The 21,257-nt window shown below is 34.6% G+C and overlaps 1 protein-coding gene across 1 annotated transcript in view; it reads right to left on the bottom strand.

Moving 5' to 3' along the window:
* Positions 1 to 508: 508 nt before the first annotated feature.
* Positions 509 to 21,257, bottom strand: part of MSH4 (mutS homolog 4) — a gene marked incomplete at its 5' end in the record, with an annotated part of 61,081 nt that continues 40,332 nt past the window's right edge. The window contains 11 exons of the mRNA XM_081323566.1: positions 509 to 1,371; positions 5,462 to 5,550; positions 6,641 to 6,812; positions 6,900 to 7,028; positions 9,561 to 9,679; positions 11,273 to 11,473; positions 13,035 to 13,159; positions 15,805 to 15,908; positions 16,887 to 17,023; positions 18,571 to 18,740; positions 19,068 to 19,132. Of these exons, the coding sequence (XP_081179692.1) occupies positions 1,177 to 1,371; positions 5,462 to 5,550; positions 6,641 to 6,812; positions 6,900 to 7,028; positions 9,561 to 9,679; positions 11,273 to 11,473; positions 13,035 to 13,159; positions 15,805 to 15,908; positions 16,887 to 17,023; positions 18,571 to 18,740; positions 19,068 to 19,132 (1,506 nt within the window). The 3' untranslated portion in view covers positions 509 to 1,176. The remainder of the gene's footprint in view (positions 1,372 to 5,461; positions 5,551 to 6,640; positions 6,813 to 6,899; positions 7,029 to 9,560; positions 9,680 to 11,272; positions 11,474 to 13,034; positions 13,160 to 15,804; positions 15,909 to 16,886; positions 17,024 to 18,570; positions 18,741 to 19,067; positions 19,133 to 21,257) is intronic.

Here is a 21,257-nt window from a genome sequence, read left to right as displayed (position 1 = left end):
AATACTGGTATTATGATACTTCAGTATGAAAAGAGCTTATTTTAATCCTGTCACAAGGTCTAAGCATAACAAAATATATTACTGCTTCTTGCACAATCTGCTTCCTAGAAGACCATCCTCTATGTATGTATCTACATAATACATTTTTATAACATTGTTTAATGTTTTAAATTGTTTTTACAATATCCACCACAAGACTTACTTGTTGATATGCATAGGTACAGAAATCAATCAATCAAATAAAGATTGGGCCCTGAACAGTGGTTTTCTTGCAGATATTTCCTTACCAAGCTAGGTAATATCATAACTACAAACTTCAAATATTCTCTTCTATTGAAATAAACAAATAATTTCAGATGAATGCCTTCAATATTTGCTGATGAATGTCTATAATTAATGCCATTAATGCTATACATTCAGTAAATACTTTCTAAATATATTATTTTGAACAATATATTGTTAACCAGTATATGCATGGGCGGGGGGACAAGTGCAACAAACCATAATACAAAATTTGGAGCAAAGATGTAAAAAAGTTGATTTATACAGAATAATGAAGCTCATAGTATGTCACAATCAAACTTTAATAAAAGTATATAATATGAACATTATATAAATGTTTAGATTTGTTTGCATTTTTCTTTTCTTTTAACATAAACTGTAATAATCATTAATACAAGAAAATAAAAGAAAAACATTAAAAAGAAAAAAACAACAGAAATATATTTATTAAGCCAATACATCTAGCTAGCAAAAAATGGATTTCTTTAAGTCTCAAATAAAATGATTAGCAAATTGTTGTTGCTTTGTTTTCTTTCTTTCTCAGTCTACTTTTGGACAAAGGACAGTTCATTTGTTTGTATAGTACTGCATATTTTATAAGTGACATTAATCAATGAATCAATTAAAAAAATAAGACCTTTTGTAAATAAAAGCTTTCAGTTAATCTTAATTTTGTGGCTTTTTTAAAAGTAATTATTTCATTACATGTTCTTCTTAATATTTCTAGTTTAATTAAGAATGCATTTACTGTACAATTAAAATGTAACAACTATATATTACAAAGAAATACTCCAGAAATGTAGTGGTTTATAAAAAATAATGTTCATGTTAAAATAATTTTCAATTGTAACCATATCTGCATTAGTTAATCCTGCAGAAAGGAGTGTACATGATTTATGGACATCTGACATCTGCAGTTATTTGTTCAGAGGCAATGCAATCAGTTTCATACTTTTTCTTCAAACCTTTCAAGTATATTCGCAAGCTGTCTGGATCCAATTGAGAGTTGCGAGCAGTCTGAATCAATCTATTTGCTAAGTGATACATAGCCTTCTCCTTTAATATTTCAGGATCTGTTCTTTGCTGTTGCTATTTATTTAAAAGGACACACACATATTAAAATCTGAATGCTTAGGATGCTCACAATATCAGTTATCCAAGTTGATTAATGTATTCTCATGTTAATCATTTAAATCACTGTAGAAGATGAGAACGCAAAGCTACATATAGTGCAAACCTATTCTTGCCACTAAATTTTACAGTAAGAGTTTGTAGGAACAAGACACGATCTGAAGAGAAACAGCTGGGATGAAAACCCTCCTGCTCATTACTCCAAATTGTTTCTGTTTCCAGCCAGATCCTATACCTGTTTGCTGATAGCACTTGGTAAATCTATAGGACATTAGTACATTGGAGCACCTTTATCCCCTTTTCTGAATATAAGTAGTCCTAGACTTATGACCACAATTAAGCCCAACATTTTGTTGCTAAGCAAGACAGCTGTTAAGTAGTTTTGCCCTATTTCATGACTTTTCGTGCCACAGTTAAGTGAATCGCTGCAGTTGTTAAGTTAGAAACATGGTTGTTAATTGCATCTGGCTTCCCCACTGACTTTGCTGATCAGAAGGTTGCAAAAAGGTGATCACATGACCCCGGGACAATGCAACCACCATAAATATGAACCAGTTGCCAAAGCATCCAAATTTTGATGACGTGGCCGTGATAATTGTTCTGTTCCAGCCTACGACTGGCCCTGTTTGTGTGTCAGGGACAACCCCTTTTTCCTCTTTACAGTCAACAGGCTGGAAAAACCCAACCAAATTTATTTACAGTTCAAACAAAAAAGCAACAGAATATTTCCTTCAATAAATAAATCAAAATATCGAACAAGAGTCAACAGACAAGAGTTAAACTGAAGTATCAAGAACAGACCAGGACTCTTTCAGAAGGTCTTCAAACGGTTGCCTTCAGCAACCAGCCTCGCCCACAACTTCCCCTTTTATTATCATTCCCAAGGCGTGGCTTCTCACTGCCTTCTTCTCCTCTCACTGAGTTGCCTCATTGATTTTCTCTGCTCTGCTCTGCTGGATTGCCTTCTGCTTCTAGCGTCTCTGAACACATTCAGCTGTGATTCATCTAAGTCTGACACCTCGTGCTCACACAGCTGAGTCTCATGAGGAAAATGCCTGGAGGGGCCAGGCTGAGAGTCCTGCAGTGCATCAGAGCCTCCCTCTGACACCAAAGGCTCTCCAAACCCCTCCTCCTCCTCAGATTCATCAGACTCAGCTGCTGGGACCACAGGCTGACACTGAATCACAACAGCAATATCGCAACTGCCATAAGTCTGAAAAACGATTGTAAGGGTTTTTTTTGTGCCATTGTAAATTTGAATGGTCACTAAACAAATGGTTGTAAGCTAAGGATCACCTGTATGGCATACTAATGGCAGTACCCCAGTCCTGGAAACTGTGATGCATGTGATGTATATAGGAAAAAAGACAATACCAGAATTATCCTTCAGAACTCTAGTTGAATAGAATTGCCACCAGGAATGGTAACGGATAATTGGAAGATTGGCTGACTTAGGCATCCATTTTTCTTTTATTCCTTATAAGCATCTCCAATTTCTGTACTACATTGGAAAACTTTCATGGGAGAACAATTTGTAGACAATAACTAGAATATGGGAGGGGAAAGGAAAAGCCAGCTTGTTTTCTCCCCTCCAAATACTCCAGACACTGCAATAATGCTGAAAATAATGAATTGGGAATCCTCCAATGTTTGTTATATAATTTATTTATTTAGTTATATTTATATACCGCCCTATTCCCTGAGGACTCAGGGCGGTTTACAGGGTTTACAGTTTGGTCTGTAAGCATGTCATGATGTCCACCTTTTTTACTGAGCTGTTTTCACTGAAAAGTAAACACATTCTGTCAAAATAATGAAGGGTGATTACTTGATATAACTACCAAAATTTTGCCATGCCAACATTAAGAGGCCCTTGCATTCTCATACAAAAGTTTTAACAGTTTCTTTAAAACCATTACATGGGGTGTGGATGATTGGTTAATAAAAAAGCTTGAAATATTGGACTGCTCTGTCTGACAGAGATAGTTTGTAAAACAAAAAGAAAAATACTAGCCATTATCAGTAAACAATCAAAATAACTTTTCTGCTAGAAGATTGTGCTGCAAGATTTTTGTGATGTAGTATTCTGCCTGTTACTTCTTGAGTAAACAGATAAATGTGGATTTGAAGCTCTGTGCTGCCATATTTCTGACAAAGATTTATGTCATTTTCATGAGACACAGGAGCAGTATTTAATCCAGCATAAATGGCATTACTGATTGTAGGCTAACCATTTGAACTTTAATGCAGACAAGGTAATGATGAAGGATTAGTCTATGATTAGAGAATATTTAGATTTATCTGCTTGTTAATGGATGATGCCAGCCTGGGTGAATATCTAAATGGAAGATTGTAAGACTATGCTTGACAATATTTTTATAAAGATCTGAAAAAGGGGCTGTTTGTCAGAACTTCAGATAAAACAAAAGTAGGAAGTAATAGCATTCAAAATGATCTCGGGATCTTAGAACATTGATTGAAAATCAAAAAATAAAAATAAAACAAAGCAAAATAGAAATAAAATTCAAGACCTGAATATAAGCTATTGCATTTTGATATGAAAAAATAAAATGTGAGAATTTTGATGAATTGGAAGCAGTACACGAGAAAAGGCAGCAGCTGCTAAAATGTTAACACATAAACAAAATACAAAACATTCAGATCGTAGAAAATGATGTCTGTTCTGGTCTGTTCTAAATCAATTAGCTGCTCTGATGTACTCTTTCAAAGACAGACATTGACAACCTGGGAAACATCAGAAGAATGGACAGAATGGTAAAGCAGGTTGGAAAACAAGTCCTATGAGAAAAGATTTAAAGTGCTTGGTAGATTTAGCCTGAATAGTTAAGGAAAATATGATAGCAGTCTTAAAAACCTGAAAGGTTGAAATGCAGAAGCCAAAGCATAACTAATCTTCTGTTGATCCTGAGGGTAGGACTGAAGCTACAAGAAAGCTTTCTAATAATAGGAATCTTTAGCTTTGAAAAGCACTGACTGTGAGGTGTTGGACTCTGTAGAGCCATGTCAGAGATGCTGTCATGCCCTCTTAAAATGCCAATGTAATACTGAATTGGATTGGATGAGGACCAAAATATTCCTTCAACTCTCTGCCTTTATTGTATTGAAACATAATATGATTTGTTGAGTGAATTCAGCCTTTAATCTGCAAACTGTATTATGCATATATATATATAAAGTTCTTGAACTCCGGGAAGAATATAAAACAGCTGTTTATAGTTAAAATAGTAAAAACAATAAAAACTATTTACAAACCTAAAACAACCTAGCTTTCGCTGGTCCACTGCCAGCATCATCAGGGTAAATGCTAGGGGGTGGGGAGTTTGTTTATAAACTTTGTTGACTCATTGATCTTGTGATAGGGCCGCCCATCCTAACTAACCGTAAATATCCTAGCTGTCCCGCATCTCCTTGTGCGTGTTTTCAGTCCTATTGCTTTCTTTTCTCCATCATCAAACGAACAGACAAGGCTGTCTTTATGAAAGAGCTCAATGCAGTATTCCCTGATATCCAGTTCACAGCGGAAGAGGAGGCCAATGGCACTCTGGCCTTCCTGGACGTATTGGTCAGTCGCCAAACTAACGGCACCCTCCACACAACAGTATATCGAAAGGCAACCCATACCAACATTTACCCTGATGACGCTGGCAGTGGAGCAGTGAAAGCTAGGTTTTTAGGTTTGTAAATAGTTGTTTTTATTCTTTTTATTGTTTTTACTATTTTAACAATAAACAGCTGTTTTATATTCTTCCCGGAGTTCGAGAACTTCATATTGCTATACAGATATGCCCGGGATTCGTATATATATATTCATTTTTCTTTTATTGCCAGATTTACTGATATTTCTGTGGCTTCTGTGGTTTTATTCATATTGCATATTTCTTCACATGTCACTACAAAAAAAAGTAGAGTGCACATCTCAAAATATGTTTTCAACAAAATTCAATAAAAAGTAAGCATGTTAACAATAGCATATATAACATTAAAAACTATATTGTATATTCTGAAGTTATGTGCTAATAATACATACCATCATTTGTTTATCAATAAGAGTTACTAGCTTCTTGGCCTCCAATATTATTGATAATGGAAGAGAAGAAACCTCTGCAGCTTTCAAGCCTAAACGTAAAAAAAAATGAAGCCATTTTTTACTGTGAAAGATAACGCTATTTAATAAAAATGTCTGACTTGCCAAATGCCGGATGAAAAGCAGTTCAAACTCTTTCCTTCCTATTATTAATGTTAACCATGAGCCAGTGTTACTTTGACACATTTCCTTTTTAAAAAGGATTTAAAGTAAGCTTGCCAATCAGAATTAAGGAGAACATTTTTTTAAAAAACCAAAATGAGAATTCATGTAGATGTGATGCTAAATGGGGAAGACAAGATCACTAAACAATATGACATACTTTTATGGGTCTATTTCTTAATCATGTTTACAAAATCAAAAGCACAATGCTGACACCAGATTTCTATATTTTTAAAAACAAATCTACGTATCATTCTTTTTCCCCATTCTCTATTCCAAATATTGTAATCTGCCAAGAACCCATCGATATCGCAATTGTCATATTGTCACATAATGTCACATATCATATTATATCCTGAATCCTAAGAGTAACTACCTAGACTCAAATATATCAAACATTACAGCAATTTCCAGCTCAACAGCCTTTCGACAATTTAAACTGTAGACTCGGTTATGGATTTGAGAAACACCTGTTTTACTGAGGCCGGGACAAGAAAATGAATGCAGCATGCACAGCGTAATTATTACAGCTTGTATTACATGCATTTCATTTCTTTCCTAATCTTAATGCTAACAAATTTGACTCTTGTATGTATATGTGTCAACTCAAAACAGAATGATGGAACTAGATCCTGGCCCATGAAAACTTACGGAACCCTAATATAAATTCGTCTATTCCTAATAGTATTTCAAATGCCACAATGAGAAAAATACTGGTTAGTGACAAGAAATAAAACATCTTGCAAAATGGAGAGGCTAATAAAAGTAACTAGACTCAATAAGGAGAATGTCATAAGATATTAATAGTCTTTTTTTTAAATAAAAGGCATACTGTTCCAAATGTAACTAAAATTGCATGTGCAAACACTTGTGCTAGATTATCCTCTCCGTATATGCAAATCATATACTGAAACCTACTTGTGTGTGTTGTCATAAGCCTTAATGAATCAGGACTATTACCATAATTTTTTTCCTCTGTGCATCCTTTAGAAAGAATGTAAGTATAAGCAATTTTCTCCCTAATTTCACAACTTCTTACATGCTGCACTTCAAAGTAATTGTTTTCCACATTGGGATATAAGTTACCAATCTGACATAATTCCAAGAAATGAGTAGCAAAGAGTGTAAATGCCTGCAAAAGGAAACAACAATTGAACTGTTGAAATGAGAAAAAAAATAAAAGAAGGTATGAAAAAAAGGATTTTAAAATTAATATTACTTTTAAATTTAGAAGATATTCACAGACTGCATAACATATGCCAATGCCTTCCTCAGGACTGGTACCTCTGCCAAGCTCATCAATTATGATAAGTGATCTGTCATTAGCATTTTGTATGATGTATGTTACCTAATGAAAGAGACATCAAATTTCATTATTAATATTCCACGTGTGGATAAATCCCGCTAATAGATATTTTCATTTCCTACTCCAAACCCCAGACAGGAAATTTAGTTTAGTAACAGTCAACCAGCTGCCACATAAAAACAAATCATTAATCAGCACCAACAGCCCAATTCAAAAATTCTCTGCATTCACAATTGTTTCAATTTTCACAAAAGCAAATGCATGCATAACTTTATGCTGTAAGCCGATCTTTCGCGGTGCTTGAGTAATTGAAAAGAAATGCTTGTACAGCAATCATCTTTCATTAATTATTTGCATGTAGTAGTTGGTTCAGCAGGGCCTGTGCTTGATCTAAATTTCTAAATTCATGACACATCCTCAAAAAGAGACATCATCAGTGTAGAAATAATGATAATCATATATTCCACTCACATCTACATAAAAAGCAACTTCCAGCAAGTTAGATCACTATTCAAATAATAAGACTGAAGTGAAAATTTAGGATTCAATCCTCTATGTATTAAACCTGTTAGTAGTTTGAATGCAAATAAGGTTTAGCTGAACCCTTAAACCCTGCTTGAAAAGAAAGTAACTACTTTGCAGGCTTGCCCAGCAAATGACCTCTTCCAGTGATTATGATGGATAATGAGCTTAATGAATTACATGATAAAATATTCAATCTAATAAAGTGCATATAATCAATGCAAATGTCTCAGTGCATGGATTAAAAGGGACTCTGTATGCTTGAGTGGACTAGAACATTGATACCTCAAAGATCAGGAGAAGAACAAAGTATGACTGATGGATGAAAGTGCCAAGAATCGGGCATGAACTTCCATGATGTAAAACTGCTCAAGAACACCTAGACTCCTTCCCAAATCATAACAAAATTGCATACCAAAATTGATGAAAACTAGCTTGTCAGATGGGGACTGTAGCCAAGAAATTAAAAGACGCTTGCTCCTTGGGAGGAAAGCCATGGCAAATCTAGACAGCACACTAAAAAGCAGAGACATCACCCTGTCAACAAAAGTGCGTATAGTCAAGGCTATGGTCTTCCCAGTTGCAATGTATGGCAGTGAAAGCTGGACCATAAGAAAGGCTGAGTGCCAAAGAATTGAAGCCTTTGAACTATGGTGCTGGAGAAGACTCCTGCGAGTTCCTTGGACTGCAAGGCGATCAAACCGGTCAGTCCTAGAGGAGATCAACCCTGACTGCTCTTTAGAAGGCCAGATCCTGAAGCTAAAACTCAAATACTTTGGCCACCTAATGAGAAGGAAGGACTCACTGGAGAAGAGCCTAATGCTGGGAAAGATTGAGGGCAAGAGAAGAAGGGGATGACAGAGAATGAGGTGGTTGGATGGAGTCACTGAAGCAGTAGGCGTGAGCCTAAATGGACTCCAGAAGATGGTAGAGGACAGGAAGGCCTGGAGGAACATTGTCCATAGGGTCGCGATGGGTCGGACACGACTTCGCAACTAACAACAACAACAGCTTGTCAGAATCCAATACTGCTCAGAGTCACCGTAAACGGAGATATGGGCAGCGAATAAGTTTGATAAATAAAATAAATGAATACTTTTAGGCTATTAAACAGGAGGCAAAGAGGAATGCTGACAGACATTTAACACATCTGTGTTTAATAGGTAAGAATGCTCCATTTTGATTGCTATTTTGATTGCTGTTTTTTGCTTACTATTTCTCTCTTTATTGTATCTTTTTCACAAGACAATTGATTGTATGTTTTCCATAAGACATGGAAACCCTTTCTGGAGTATAACTTTACACGTGGATTTATATCCCTTACAAAATTTAGGGATTTTGTGTCTGTTTAAACATTTTTCCTAAAAAAATAAATACATGTAATTAAATATGTATAATTAACTGAAAAAGAGTTATTTTCAAGTGAGCTAAGGGTGCAGACAAGAGACTGTAGGTAAGGAAAGTAAATTGGCCATAAAGCTGTCTATGTCAACATGTCACTACATCAGTAGGACACAAAACAATACAAATGTGTAATTCTTACACCAATTTATTTGTTTGTTTAATTTATGTGCCACTCATCCTGTCCAGAGATGACTCTGGGTGGCTTACAAACATTAGAACCCATTAAAATAATAAAGCAAAAAATAACAACAGTAATAAATACTGTTAGAAGATATTTGCATTGTTTTGTGTTGCAGGATCCAATCTGGGTCAGTCACTGGGAACAGAGGTTTTGTCTTCTGAGCCCATCTTCAGGGAACTTTTCCCCAGCAGAGTGTGTGCTATGACCAATCCAGATTGGATCCTGCAACATTATCCTAAGACACATACTGTATATTTGCCTTCATTCATTGTTTTGTATCCTATGAAGCAAAAAAGACACAGACATGACATTTGCCTCATTTATATGGTGACATCATGACACACATAGTATCATTTTGATCTAATAACTGCATCTAACGTCTGTTTATGAATATAACCTATGAATCAATTAAATCTGAATCAAGGCCATTTATTAGCTAAAAATCTCTAACTCAATTAAATGAATACCTCTTTCATTTCTTTCATGAATGTTGATGAATTTGTTTCTATATCATCATCCATACCTATTCTGGTAAATATTTGTTCAGCAATCCTAAAAGAAGAATATTCTGCTGGGACAAAAGAACCTGCAGATTAAAGAAAGAAACAAAACAATTTTTTTTAATTTTAATTGCATTTATATCCCGCCCTTCTCCGAAGACTCAAGGCGGCTTACAAGCTTAGCAGTAGCCTTCATTCTATGCATATGCCTGCTTATTAGGGTTTTCACACACACCCCAGCGGCATTATTACAAAGTCAGCTTATTGCCCCCAACAATCTGGGTCCTCATTTTACCTACCTCGGAAGGATGGAAGGCTGAGTCAACCTTGAGCCTGGTGGGATGCGAACCTGCACTAATTGCAGGCAGCTGGTGTTACTTAAGGAGGCATTAGCCCACTGCTCCACCAAGGCTCTTGGTGGATGCCAGATGTTCATAGATTTACTGCATTAGAACTAACTTTAGCTTTGTCAAATTTGTGAAAAAGTAAAAAAAAATGTACATAATTTTTATACACTATGATATCCTTTTACTTGTAAATCATAATTTATATATATATATATATATATATATATATATATGTGTGTGTGTGTGTGTGTGTGTGTGTGTGTGTGTGTGTGTGTGTAATTTTTTTTAGATTGCTAACAAAGAATTAAAGGGAGACTGATATGCATTTCAAACTTATTTGTTTTCATCAGTCAGCCATACCCTTCTGAGATTCGGGTATGGCTGGCTGACTGATGAAAACAAATAAGTTTGAAATGCATATCAGTCTCCCTTTAATTCTTTGTTAGCAATCTAAAAAAAAAATTACACAAATATGAGCTGTCACTGTTGTGACTACTGCCTGTCAATGGCCTTCGGTTAGGCTGAAACAGGAAATAAAGATTTGTCCCATGTTTGGGGCCTAGCAAGGTAATCTAAATAGTTAACAAGCATTTAACATATATATATATATATATATATATATATATATATATATATATATATATATATATATATATATATATATATATATATATATACATACATACATACACACACACACACACACACACACACACACACTCCTTAATCAAACTAAAAATACGAATCCCAGGCATATTTAAATCAGAACAAGAAATCTGAACACTGGGATAAGGTAGAAAATTAAAACGGTTTATTAAAAATCAAGCTTTCATTGGCTAACTACCAACGTCGTCAGGATGAAATCATTGGAGTGGGGAGACTGCATTTATATCATCAGCATTTCTGCGCTCCACTCATAGAGTGCGCCACCACTCTGCTCGCATTGTCTGCATTCGCGTCATGCGCGCTGCTCCTCTTCCCAACTCCTGAGGGCTTGATACACAGGGGGGAGATCAATATGCCGATTGATCGAGGAGTGGTCAGAAAACCAAGCTTCCTTGAATAATCGTCCGCCCTTGGTGTTATCACAGGTGATCGCCTCAGCCCCCGCCAGATTGAAGGTGTGATTGTGTGTGGCCATGTGTGCCCACACCTGTGAGTGTTGTTCTTGTCTTTTGATGGTGAGCTCATGTTCATGTACCCTGGTCCTCAGGCATTTTGCAGTATCCCCAATATAATTACAATGGCAGTATCCCCAATATAATGGCAGTTTTCACATGCCATCACATGTATACACACACACACACACAATTCAGAAAAGTTAATGTTTACCTATTTGTGCCATAATCTGAGAAAGGGCTATCTGTTTTAAGTAGGTTGATTTTCCACTCATATTTGGTCCTGTAATTATTATAAAATTACTTCCTTCTGTGATATAGGTATCATTGGGAACAGGTTTTTCAAAATGTACTTTTTCAAGAACTGGATGCCATCCTTGCTTTATTGCTAATGTATCTGTAAACTCAGGACGTACTAAAAGGAAGAAAAATAATAAAATATTTTAATATTCATTTGTTATTGACAAGTATATTGTAACATAAGCTGGTTGTACTTTGGTTTATGAACCATCCAGAAATGTATGTGTTATGTAATGCATACAATGTGTAGGACTGCATTATTTCTAAATTTTTATATTACTATTTGCAGAACACGTAAAAACTGAGAAATAATGCAATCCTACGTATAAGTAAATAAGTTCCAAATTTCATTAAAGCTTATTCTCATAAAACTGTACAGCCCTTCCAGCCAGTGGTGTGACAAGGAGGGCTAGGTGTGTGTGTGTGGTCCACTCTGGATGCAGGGAATAAAGGGAATGCTGTTTGAAACATAAGGAGGCTAACAGTAGGTGTGGAGTTGTTACTGCCTTCATGACAATCTGCTGTTTGGCAGTCGGTGGCAGTACAGCAGTGATGAAGGGGGGAAAAAAGTGCTTTCAAGTCACAACTGGCAACTGCTCCCTGCAGTTTTCCTGGCAGCATTTTTCAGAAATGGCTTGCCAGTTTCTTTTCCATAAGACTGAGAGAAGAGGCTGGTCCAAGATCACCCTGGAGGCTTTGTAGCAAAGGTAGGGTTAGAATTTATAGTCTCCTGGTTTTTAGTCTGAAACCTTAGCTAGTACACCAAAATGGCTCTCAGCAATAAAGGAAGGGGCTGTTAAAAATGATCCAGTCCAGATATCAAATATGTTAGGAGTGCCACTGCTGCCAGCATAAATTAAACAAAAGTGAAACTTAACATACATGCAAAATCTTCCAGTTTATATCTTAATTCAATAAGTCTAACATGCCAGTTGCATATTTATTTTAGAAATCAGAAGCAATGGCAGAAAGTAAAGTAATTGGAAATTGCTGTTTTTAAAATATGTGTCTTTTGAGATACAATATTCCAAGAGACTTCGAATGTCAGGATTCTGGAATAGCTGGAGGGCAACATGTTTACACCCCAACCTTTATCAACACTATTAATAAGATCCTGCCAAAAGGGTTTTCAAATAGTATATATTCTATCTTTAACTTTATTATAAAAGAACAATAGCATTTTACCCAAATATTAATGTGTGCCAAAAAATCACTATAGCTAAGGTATGGGCTGTCATAATAGGACAGCACTGTAAAATACATCTTAATGCAATCTTTGAATGAGGCTGTTAAATTATTGCCGATGCTATTGTTTAGTATTTTTAACCTTACTGAAGTATTCCTTTGCATTATGTTAGGTCTTACTACAAGTAGTCCTCATTTAGCAACCATGATAGGGACCAGCAACTTGATTGTTAAGCATAGTGATTGCCACTAGGAAACTGCAACTGTGCTTATGATCTCACTTCAGCTTTTCTTTGTTTTATAGGGCCATAAATGTGAGGATTGATCTTAAAAATAACTTTACAGCTTTACCGCCATTGTAACTGTGCACTGTCACTAAGCAAGGCAGTTACTAAACAAGAACTACCTGTAGTTAATTATTTTGTACATATGGTTAAAAAAAAGTGGTATACGTTTCAGCAGGAGTTGTTTTAAGAAACATAATTACTTACCATAGTCAGACAGTGTGCAAGCATGGGCAAATGACTGCAACATATCTAGCATAGAAACAGTGTCAGAGAGTTTGTACAAGCAATGGATATGCTCATAGATTTCACTCAATAGTTTGCACACTATCCTGTAAACAAGGATAGGTACAGTTTATTTTACTATTCAAGGTAATTTACACTATTACTAAATGTACCACTATTTTCTAAAAAAATTTCCTTTACATAACTGAAAAAAATACATATTTAAAGAAAATTGTTAATAGACTTTATGTGACACAAAATAACTACATTATTACATCATACATTATCAGAACTGAATAACAATTAGAGCTGGAAACATTTTACAAATATTAGAAATAAACTAGTATAAAAGGGGTTTGTTTGGTTATCTTATGAAAATACACTTCATTATCAGAGATTTTCAGATTCAAAAATCTGAGATGCAAAATGCATTAAGGTTCATGGGTTAATGTGCCAAAGAATATAGTCTGAAATCATAAAGAAGGCCCTAACCTTAACATTCTTTTTTTCTGAAAGGGGAAAAAGTGGAAATATTAGAAACCTGACATAGGCCGATCAAAACACATTTTGGATCTTCAGGATCCAAATCTCTGAATTTACTTATCTCCATTTTAAGCGGCAAAAAATGAATCCAGTCGTGGTGCATGTCAAAAGCAGGACTTTTAAATTTCTGAGGTAGCAGTCACTGAAAAATGCTTTGCTTTAGGAATGCTTGGCCCAGATATGTGTTTGTTAATGTATATTTCTAATTTAAGAGAAACATACTCATCTACCGATTGCCCTGTTTTAAAGAAATGACTTAAGTGACTATTGTAATACGAGATGATACATTTTATGATTAACAGGTTCAGTGTTGACTCTCAAGAGGTTCCTGTCATTTTTTGAGAAAGCACATTTTAAAAACTTAGGGTTCTAGAAGAACTTTGAATGACTGGAATCTTGATATTAAGTTAGTTCAATGAAACCAACAATTTGGGAGGCATCAATATTCAAAGAGAAATATTTTGGGTGTGAGTCTAATAATAAATGAGCTAAAATAAATCTGCTACTACAATTTGACTTCATATAAACTAGTATTTTAGCTTGGTTCTTTAGTGGGATTTTAAATAAAATTTACCCATTTAAAAATACAGCAGCTTTAAAGGTTAAAGACACTTTTCTGTGAGGAAAGATCCATGAGGTCTTTTGAATTTTAAAAGAATAAAGAAAATGCCCATATATGAAGGGTATTAAAAACAGTGCAATTTTTAATTTTATGAAACTCTCATACAGTTACTCTATAAAATTTATTAGCATTTGATGTAGAACATAAGGATGTTTTTATGTTTCTTCATATAATGCATAATTAATTTATAGAAATCAATTGCTGCAAAATGTATTGATAAATAATATTTTCAATGGCTTTATTAGATAGACAGATTAGACAAATTCAAAGGCAAATGGCATAATTAATAACTATTAAGCCTGATTATATGCCACAGAATATTAGTCGCTCAAGGGCTCACACTGAGGCTACTGTCTTTAAACTTTGCTTGTAGTGTCTTTGGAAACATTCTACACCAGGGGTAGGCAATACCTGGTTCTTTTATGACTCGTGGACTTCAACTCCCAGAATTCCTGAGCCAGCCATGCTGAGGGAAAAGGGAGAGGTTTCTATGTTGAGCCATGCTGGCTCAGGAATTCTGGGAGTTGAAGTCCACAAGTCATAAAAGAGCCAAGGTTGTTCTAGATAATAAACCTACATGCAGCCTCTTTTCTGAAATATCCTTGGTGAGTCAGTTTATGACTCGAATTGAGATACTTCTAGCTCCACAGTGAAATGGTTGATTTTAGCTTTTTTTAGCTCTTTCATGAGCAGAATAGAATACAACTCAGGAGAATTAGTCTGCAGATGGATTTACTTAATCAAGCTCTAATCACCTTCTTACAAAATGGAGGACAGAAAAATAAAAAGCTTAGCAAATAACTTCTCTTTTATGCCTTCAGTTGTCTTGTCCCTTAACTATACCACTAACTGTGTCATACATTCTTTAATTACCTCATTAGGTATGCTCACTAGTCTGGTCATGTCATCAGCCATATAAGCTTACCTAGTTACACATACATATTCTTTGAAAATGGATCAAACCTGTTCCAGTTGTTTTTAGCTAATGCCAGAGGTGAATTTAAAAGTTCATGGTGAACAAAAAGTTCAGTTGCACATGCACTCTTCATTTAGTACACTAAGAATTGACCTAATTATAATTATCAAAGAAAATGTTTCATTCAAAAAGGGAAAACTAAATTTACAAAACCTCTATTTTTTACTGCTTCTGGTTTGTGTTAAACACATACACATCCACTTGCACACAAGCATATAATAAATGATATATAAAATATAAATCACTTGTGTGTCTGTTAAACAGCTTGCCACAAGACCAGTGACACAAAGTGACTTTAAGAGACTTCTTGCCTTCAAAATTCTAAGTTTTCAGTAATGTTTGATTTCTTTGATGGAGGTTGCTGATTTTAATTTTTGTATGTTTGTTTTAATCCTCCCTGTACACTGCCCTGAGTCCTCCGGGAATAGGGCGGTATATAAATTTAATAAAATAAAAATAAATAAAAATAAAAGAGAGCAGAGCCGCTCTTTCAGGGAAATGACCAGTCCAAAAATGCAAAACATAAATAAATAAAAATATTCTTTTTTGGGAAGGCCATACAAAACACAATCAAGATTCTACTTAGAATAACCAATATAATTCTTACTTACAAGTAAGTCATGTGATAGATTTCTCTCAAGGATTCCTGGCATCTTTCATTCATTTTCATTAAATCAGGTGAAGTAAAACTATATACATTTTTCATTTTAGTAATCTGTGGAAAATGTTCAAACTGAACATTAAAATATATTAAATATACTAAGTAGTCATATTCCTAATTCCAGAAGATCAATCAAAAATTACCTGTAAAGTCTATGCTAAAATGTCTTTTTTTAAAAAACTTTCAGCTACTGGTAATTATATCAGTAACAGAGCAAGGTCACAAAATTAAAACATTAGTAAATTATGATGGTAACACTGTTTATTATTAACAGATAACTAGTGATAAATGATGTTATGTACTGGGCTTTTGGAATATCACCACGTGCGTTGCTGGAGAACTAACGGTTCTCCAGCAACCCAGACAGGACGTCTCCGGTCCTGCAATTGGTCAACTTTGGGCGGCAAACATGGGTTCAATCCGATTGGTTGCTACCAGAGGGTCTGGCTATATATTGTGGCAGGGTGACTCCAAATCCTCAGTACAGTTTCAGCTTAAATAAAGAATGAGTTTCTCTGTACTCAACTGCGTGTCTTCATTCCTGCTCATCAGAGCCCATGACATAATAAATAACATAATATTTTTTTATCCCTGTCCTGTTATACAAAGGCAGCAATATTCAGTCAGTATCCTCTATTAAACTGTGCTACAACATTACACAATACTGAAAACAGACTACAAAGGAAATTCAGTCTACACAAATTACTCTGGTTATGGCAATAATAAAACAAAAATACAATGCACTGTATTATAGATTTTATTATTTTTATTAAAATCAGCAGTATTCTTTAGTGAAAAAGTACATTAGTTAATTATAATTTTCATGCCGTAGGCATAAAAACCAGCTGGGTGAGTTTGGGCCAGTCACTCTCTCAGCCAACCCAGCTCATAGGGTTGTTGTGGCAATAAAAGGAGGAAGAATGATAATTATGTATATCTGCTGTCTTGAATTACTTATAAACTACTAAACACAGGATGAAAATCAAATAAATAAAAATAAAATAATAGATTTGAAATCCAACATTTTCAAACCTTGGTAAATTCTGAAGGAAGCTGACCACTGTGTATTGCTGCACAATCAGCACTCATCTGGATAAAAAATCCTCGCGCTGAACTAAAGCTGGTTTTCAAAGGAAGGTTATATTTTTCTGCGAGTTGTGTTATCATTCCTTAATTGCAAGGTATAAATATTTTGGTTATGACAGTCAACCACACTGTTTGAGCACTAAAATTAATCAGTATGGTAAAAATCTTGACATTTTTATATATCAGTAAGACAGAAAATAATTTAATCTTTAAAAAAATAGCAAAATGGTATTGTGTTAGTATTGTGTCACTATACAAATGAGTGTAAAGTAATTTTAAAAATTAGCAATAAGGACATAACTTCTTTCATCTGAAATTTCAGAACTATCCCTGGGGCAATTAATAAATGTGATTCAAGAAAAAAAATCATAAGTTATTCCTCTTTAGAATTCCACAACCAGTAAACAGCTTACTTCTTAAAAAATGTTAAATCCTGAAAAGTCTAAACAGTGTTTTGTACTTTGTTCTCCACATAAGGCAAATTCATATGACAACCCTTTCACACAAATAAATTCAAAATACAGGAAGGAAGGAAGGAAGGAAGGAAGGAAGGAAGGAAGGAAGGAAGGAAGGAAGGAAGGAAGGAAGGAAGGAAGGAAGGAAGGAAGGAAGGAAGGACCCATACAATATGACCACAAGTAGAGATCCGTGTTCCATACACTAGCTATGTCATGATACATAAATTTATTTCACATGTAACTCTCCTTCCTATTCTATTCTAATATATGCCTACCTATCACCTACTCCAGTGGTCCCCAACCCCTGGGCTGTGAGCCAGTTGGAACTGGGCTGCGGAAGCGGGAGGCAAGCATGTACATGCACATCTCTACTTGTGTGAGCAGCAGGTGAGCATGTGCACGCACACTCCATTTGTGCAAGCGGCAGGTGCTATGACCGCCGCTCATGCAAATGGAGCTGCATGTGCACACTTGCCAGCCATTCATGAGGAATCATCCCCTCTCCCCCCTGCTGGTCCACAAAGCCAGAAAGGTTGGGGAACTCTGACCTACTCTGTACTTGCTTCTTTCTAATACCAGTTTTTTCATTTGTCAACTGGCTAACAAATGACACAATTCCCATTTATTTCAAAATAGTCATAGCAGAAGAATATTATTATTATTATTTATTAAACTTATATACCGCCCTTCTCCCGTAGGACTCAGGGCGGTTCACAAGGTTTTTTTTAAAAACAATACAATTACAAAAATTAAAAACAATTAAAATGATTACATTAACCTTGAGTAAATAAAAATAAAAAATATTCTAGGAGATGTTGCCCAATGTGAGTAACATTTCAGAATTTTTAAAACAATGTTCTTATTTGACATAAAATTTAAGACTGCATTTTCTTAAATATACCTACATATATTTATTTGTAAATATTACTGAACTGTATGGAACATATATCTGAATGCACTCTGCACTATATTGTAAATGTTATTAAAGAGTATATATTGCTGTGCTTTCATTATTTATTTTTATTGTTTCATTGTTATATTTACATGTTTTATAATTTTATGTTCCATTGTTGTAAGCCAGCCCCATGTTGAGATGTGGCAAGTAGATTTAATAATAAACAAACAAATAAATATATTCTAGTAAATTATTATTCTAAATTGTCTTCCCATACCAGCTATATCATCCACAATTTCAGTGTAAGTTCTTCTTGCTATATCAAGAAATTCATTAATATTAGGTTTCACCGCATAGCACTTTTGAGTTCTCATATTCAAACATCCTTTTGTGTATCTTGTATCATCATTGATAACAGTTTTAATCTTGTCAAGAATGATCCCAAACCTAGAGAAATTATACACAATTGTGGAAATGACTGTTATATTTTACAAATGTAGTAACTACCTAAAAAGATTTTTATCTCAACTCAGATGATTTATTTTTATAATTTCACTATGTTCATATATGTTGAATTCCCTAATGCAATATTTATTTTTCATTATTATCTGAAAAACTATCTTCAAACAATACTATTTCTGTCAGGATTCTTTAGTTAGTTACATTTTAATTGTGATAGATATGTTTAAAACAAGTTAATAATGACTTACTTAAATCTAAATACTACTCTCTATCTTGACATGACATGACAAAACTGTATTTATAATATAGTACCTGCTATCTTCCAAAGAGCTATGATAAGCTTTTAACAATGGAGTCTTATAGCTTTTTAAGGCTTCCTGTTTAAATAAAATGAAAATCTATATGAACAAGAGTAGAGGAATGTTAATGGACTGCTATCTTACTTTACTAAGGTTTGGATGGAAAAAAATATAACTTTATTTTTTAAAATTATTTAAAATATAAGTAAATAAAAAATTACAGTACAATAAATGTATGCACAAAAGAATTGGCTTCAAATAGTATCAATCAAGTAATTTAAAAAGTGCTCACTTTTTAAATTGATTCATGCCAATTTAACTACAAAAATGATTATCTAAACCAAAACATTACTAATATTTTTGTATCACTATAATATATATTGAAGAAAATATATCTGTAAATTAATAATATGTCAAAGAAAACAGTATTTAATTGCTTAAAATCTTCCTGTTATTGGAAATGCAACTCAAGTGTTAGAACATTAACACATATGATTTAGATTTAACCTAGTATTTTTTTATATAAGGTAGATGTCAACTGAATTAGTAAAATGATATTAAAGATGCATATATTTTTAGCTACCTCATAAAATATACCACCAACTGTATTGGTATTTTAAATTTATCAAGACGGGCTCAGGAGCTGACAAACAAAATAATCATACAAATGTCAGAGGCAAAATCTGCACCTGATGTGCAGAAAACAACTGGCGTTTGTCTTCTGTCAATTTTTGTTTAGAAGAGCTTTTTTTTTATAAACGGGGAAGGAAGAAGACTTCTGAGCAATATGTCAATTTTTCTGAATTTTCCAGAACTCTCCCTCTTTTTTCTTTGTAAATTATCATATTATTAGCTATTATTAGTTAGATTATTCCTGTTTGCATTACTGTTGTGTCAGTCATACCTTCAGTTTGTTATTTAGTTTATCCTAATGAAATTATATTTAAAATCTTTCATGTGTTAAAATGATAAAAATAACACTGATTCCTGGTAAACAGGCAGAAGAAGTGAATGTCATGAAAAGGCATCCTGACTCATAAGTATTGATAGTTGTAACTATCCAGTTTATTTCAGAACATGGAGGCCCTCTAAGCAAGTACTCTAAAAGATAGTTTTGATATATATCATAGTTTAATAGATGTATTAATTGCCCGATAGGTATATACACACAATGATAGTGGATCCAAACCTATTTCGAGTTTTAAAGGTTAAAATCAGTTCTATAAATTCTCATAGGAGCAAACTATCAAACGACTACAGTAGCTCTATCTATATGTTATTAGTTCATGGTTAATTGGCTAAGGATATATTTTTGCATGAGCAATTAAAAGTATAATCAAAAGATCCCACATCTGGTGTTCTTCTGGCAAAGATATTCCGGAAGAGTGATCAGGACTACAGCAGTTGTGAAGTGACTATTCCTTTCCTTTAATTATTTACCTGATAATATTTTCCCCAGGTATGAACTTTCAAGTAAGCATGAATGACAAGAATCAAGCATAAAGGTTATAGAACAGATTGGTTCTAAAGGTTAGAGAATCTCAATCAGAGATTTTCTATATACAGCCAGGCCACTTCCTCTCAGCTTCTAAGGAAAACATATGAACAATATTATCTGTCAAATGCTTTTGAAGCATCGTAAGATTTCTCTGTATGATCATTTAAAGGAAAACAGCCTTCTTGCCATCTAAAAGAGTTCAGTTTGACAGCTTGGAAAAGATACATTGGTAATGAAAATGCATTTTCACTCCAAGAGAGTAGGTAGATTCCATGGTATGTTCTAGACCTGGGGTCTTCAACCTTGGCAACTTTAAGACTTGTGGACTTCAACTCCAAGAGTTGAAGTCCACAAGTCTTAAAGTTGCCAAGGTCCCCAGGGGTCCCCAACACTCAGTCCGTGGACCAGTACCAATCCACGGCATGCCAGCAACCGGCCCACACAAACAAGGAAAGTCCCATATGTGGGATGCAGGCAGCACACAAAACCACACCCCCTCCAGTACGCAGAAAAAACTTTCTCCATGTAACTGGTCCCTAGTGCCCAAAAGATTGGGGACCTCTGGTCTAGATAACCATGCTCAGTTTGAATTTCCTTCCACCTATCTTTATCTGCCTTCTTTTATGCACATACATGGTTATTAGATAGTGGTGAGTAGACAGTCCAGCAGCTAAATAAAGGGGATTGGACAATCTGAGAGACCGT

The sequence above is a fragment of the Vipera berus genome (assembly GCF_964194415.1).
Source record: "Vipera berus genome assembly, chromosome: 3".
Taxonomy (NCBI): domain Eukaryota; kingdom Metazoa; phylum Chordata; class Lepidosauria; order Squamata; family Viperidae; genus Vipera; species Vipera berus.
This window is presented reverse-complemented; position numbering and strand designations above follow the sequence as displayed.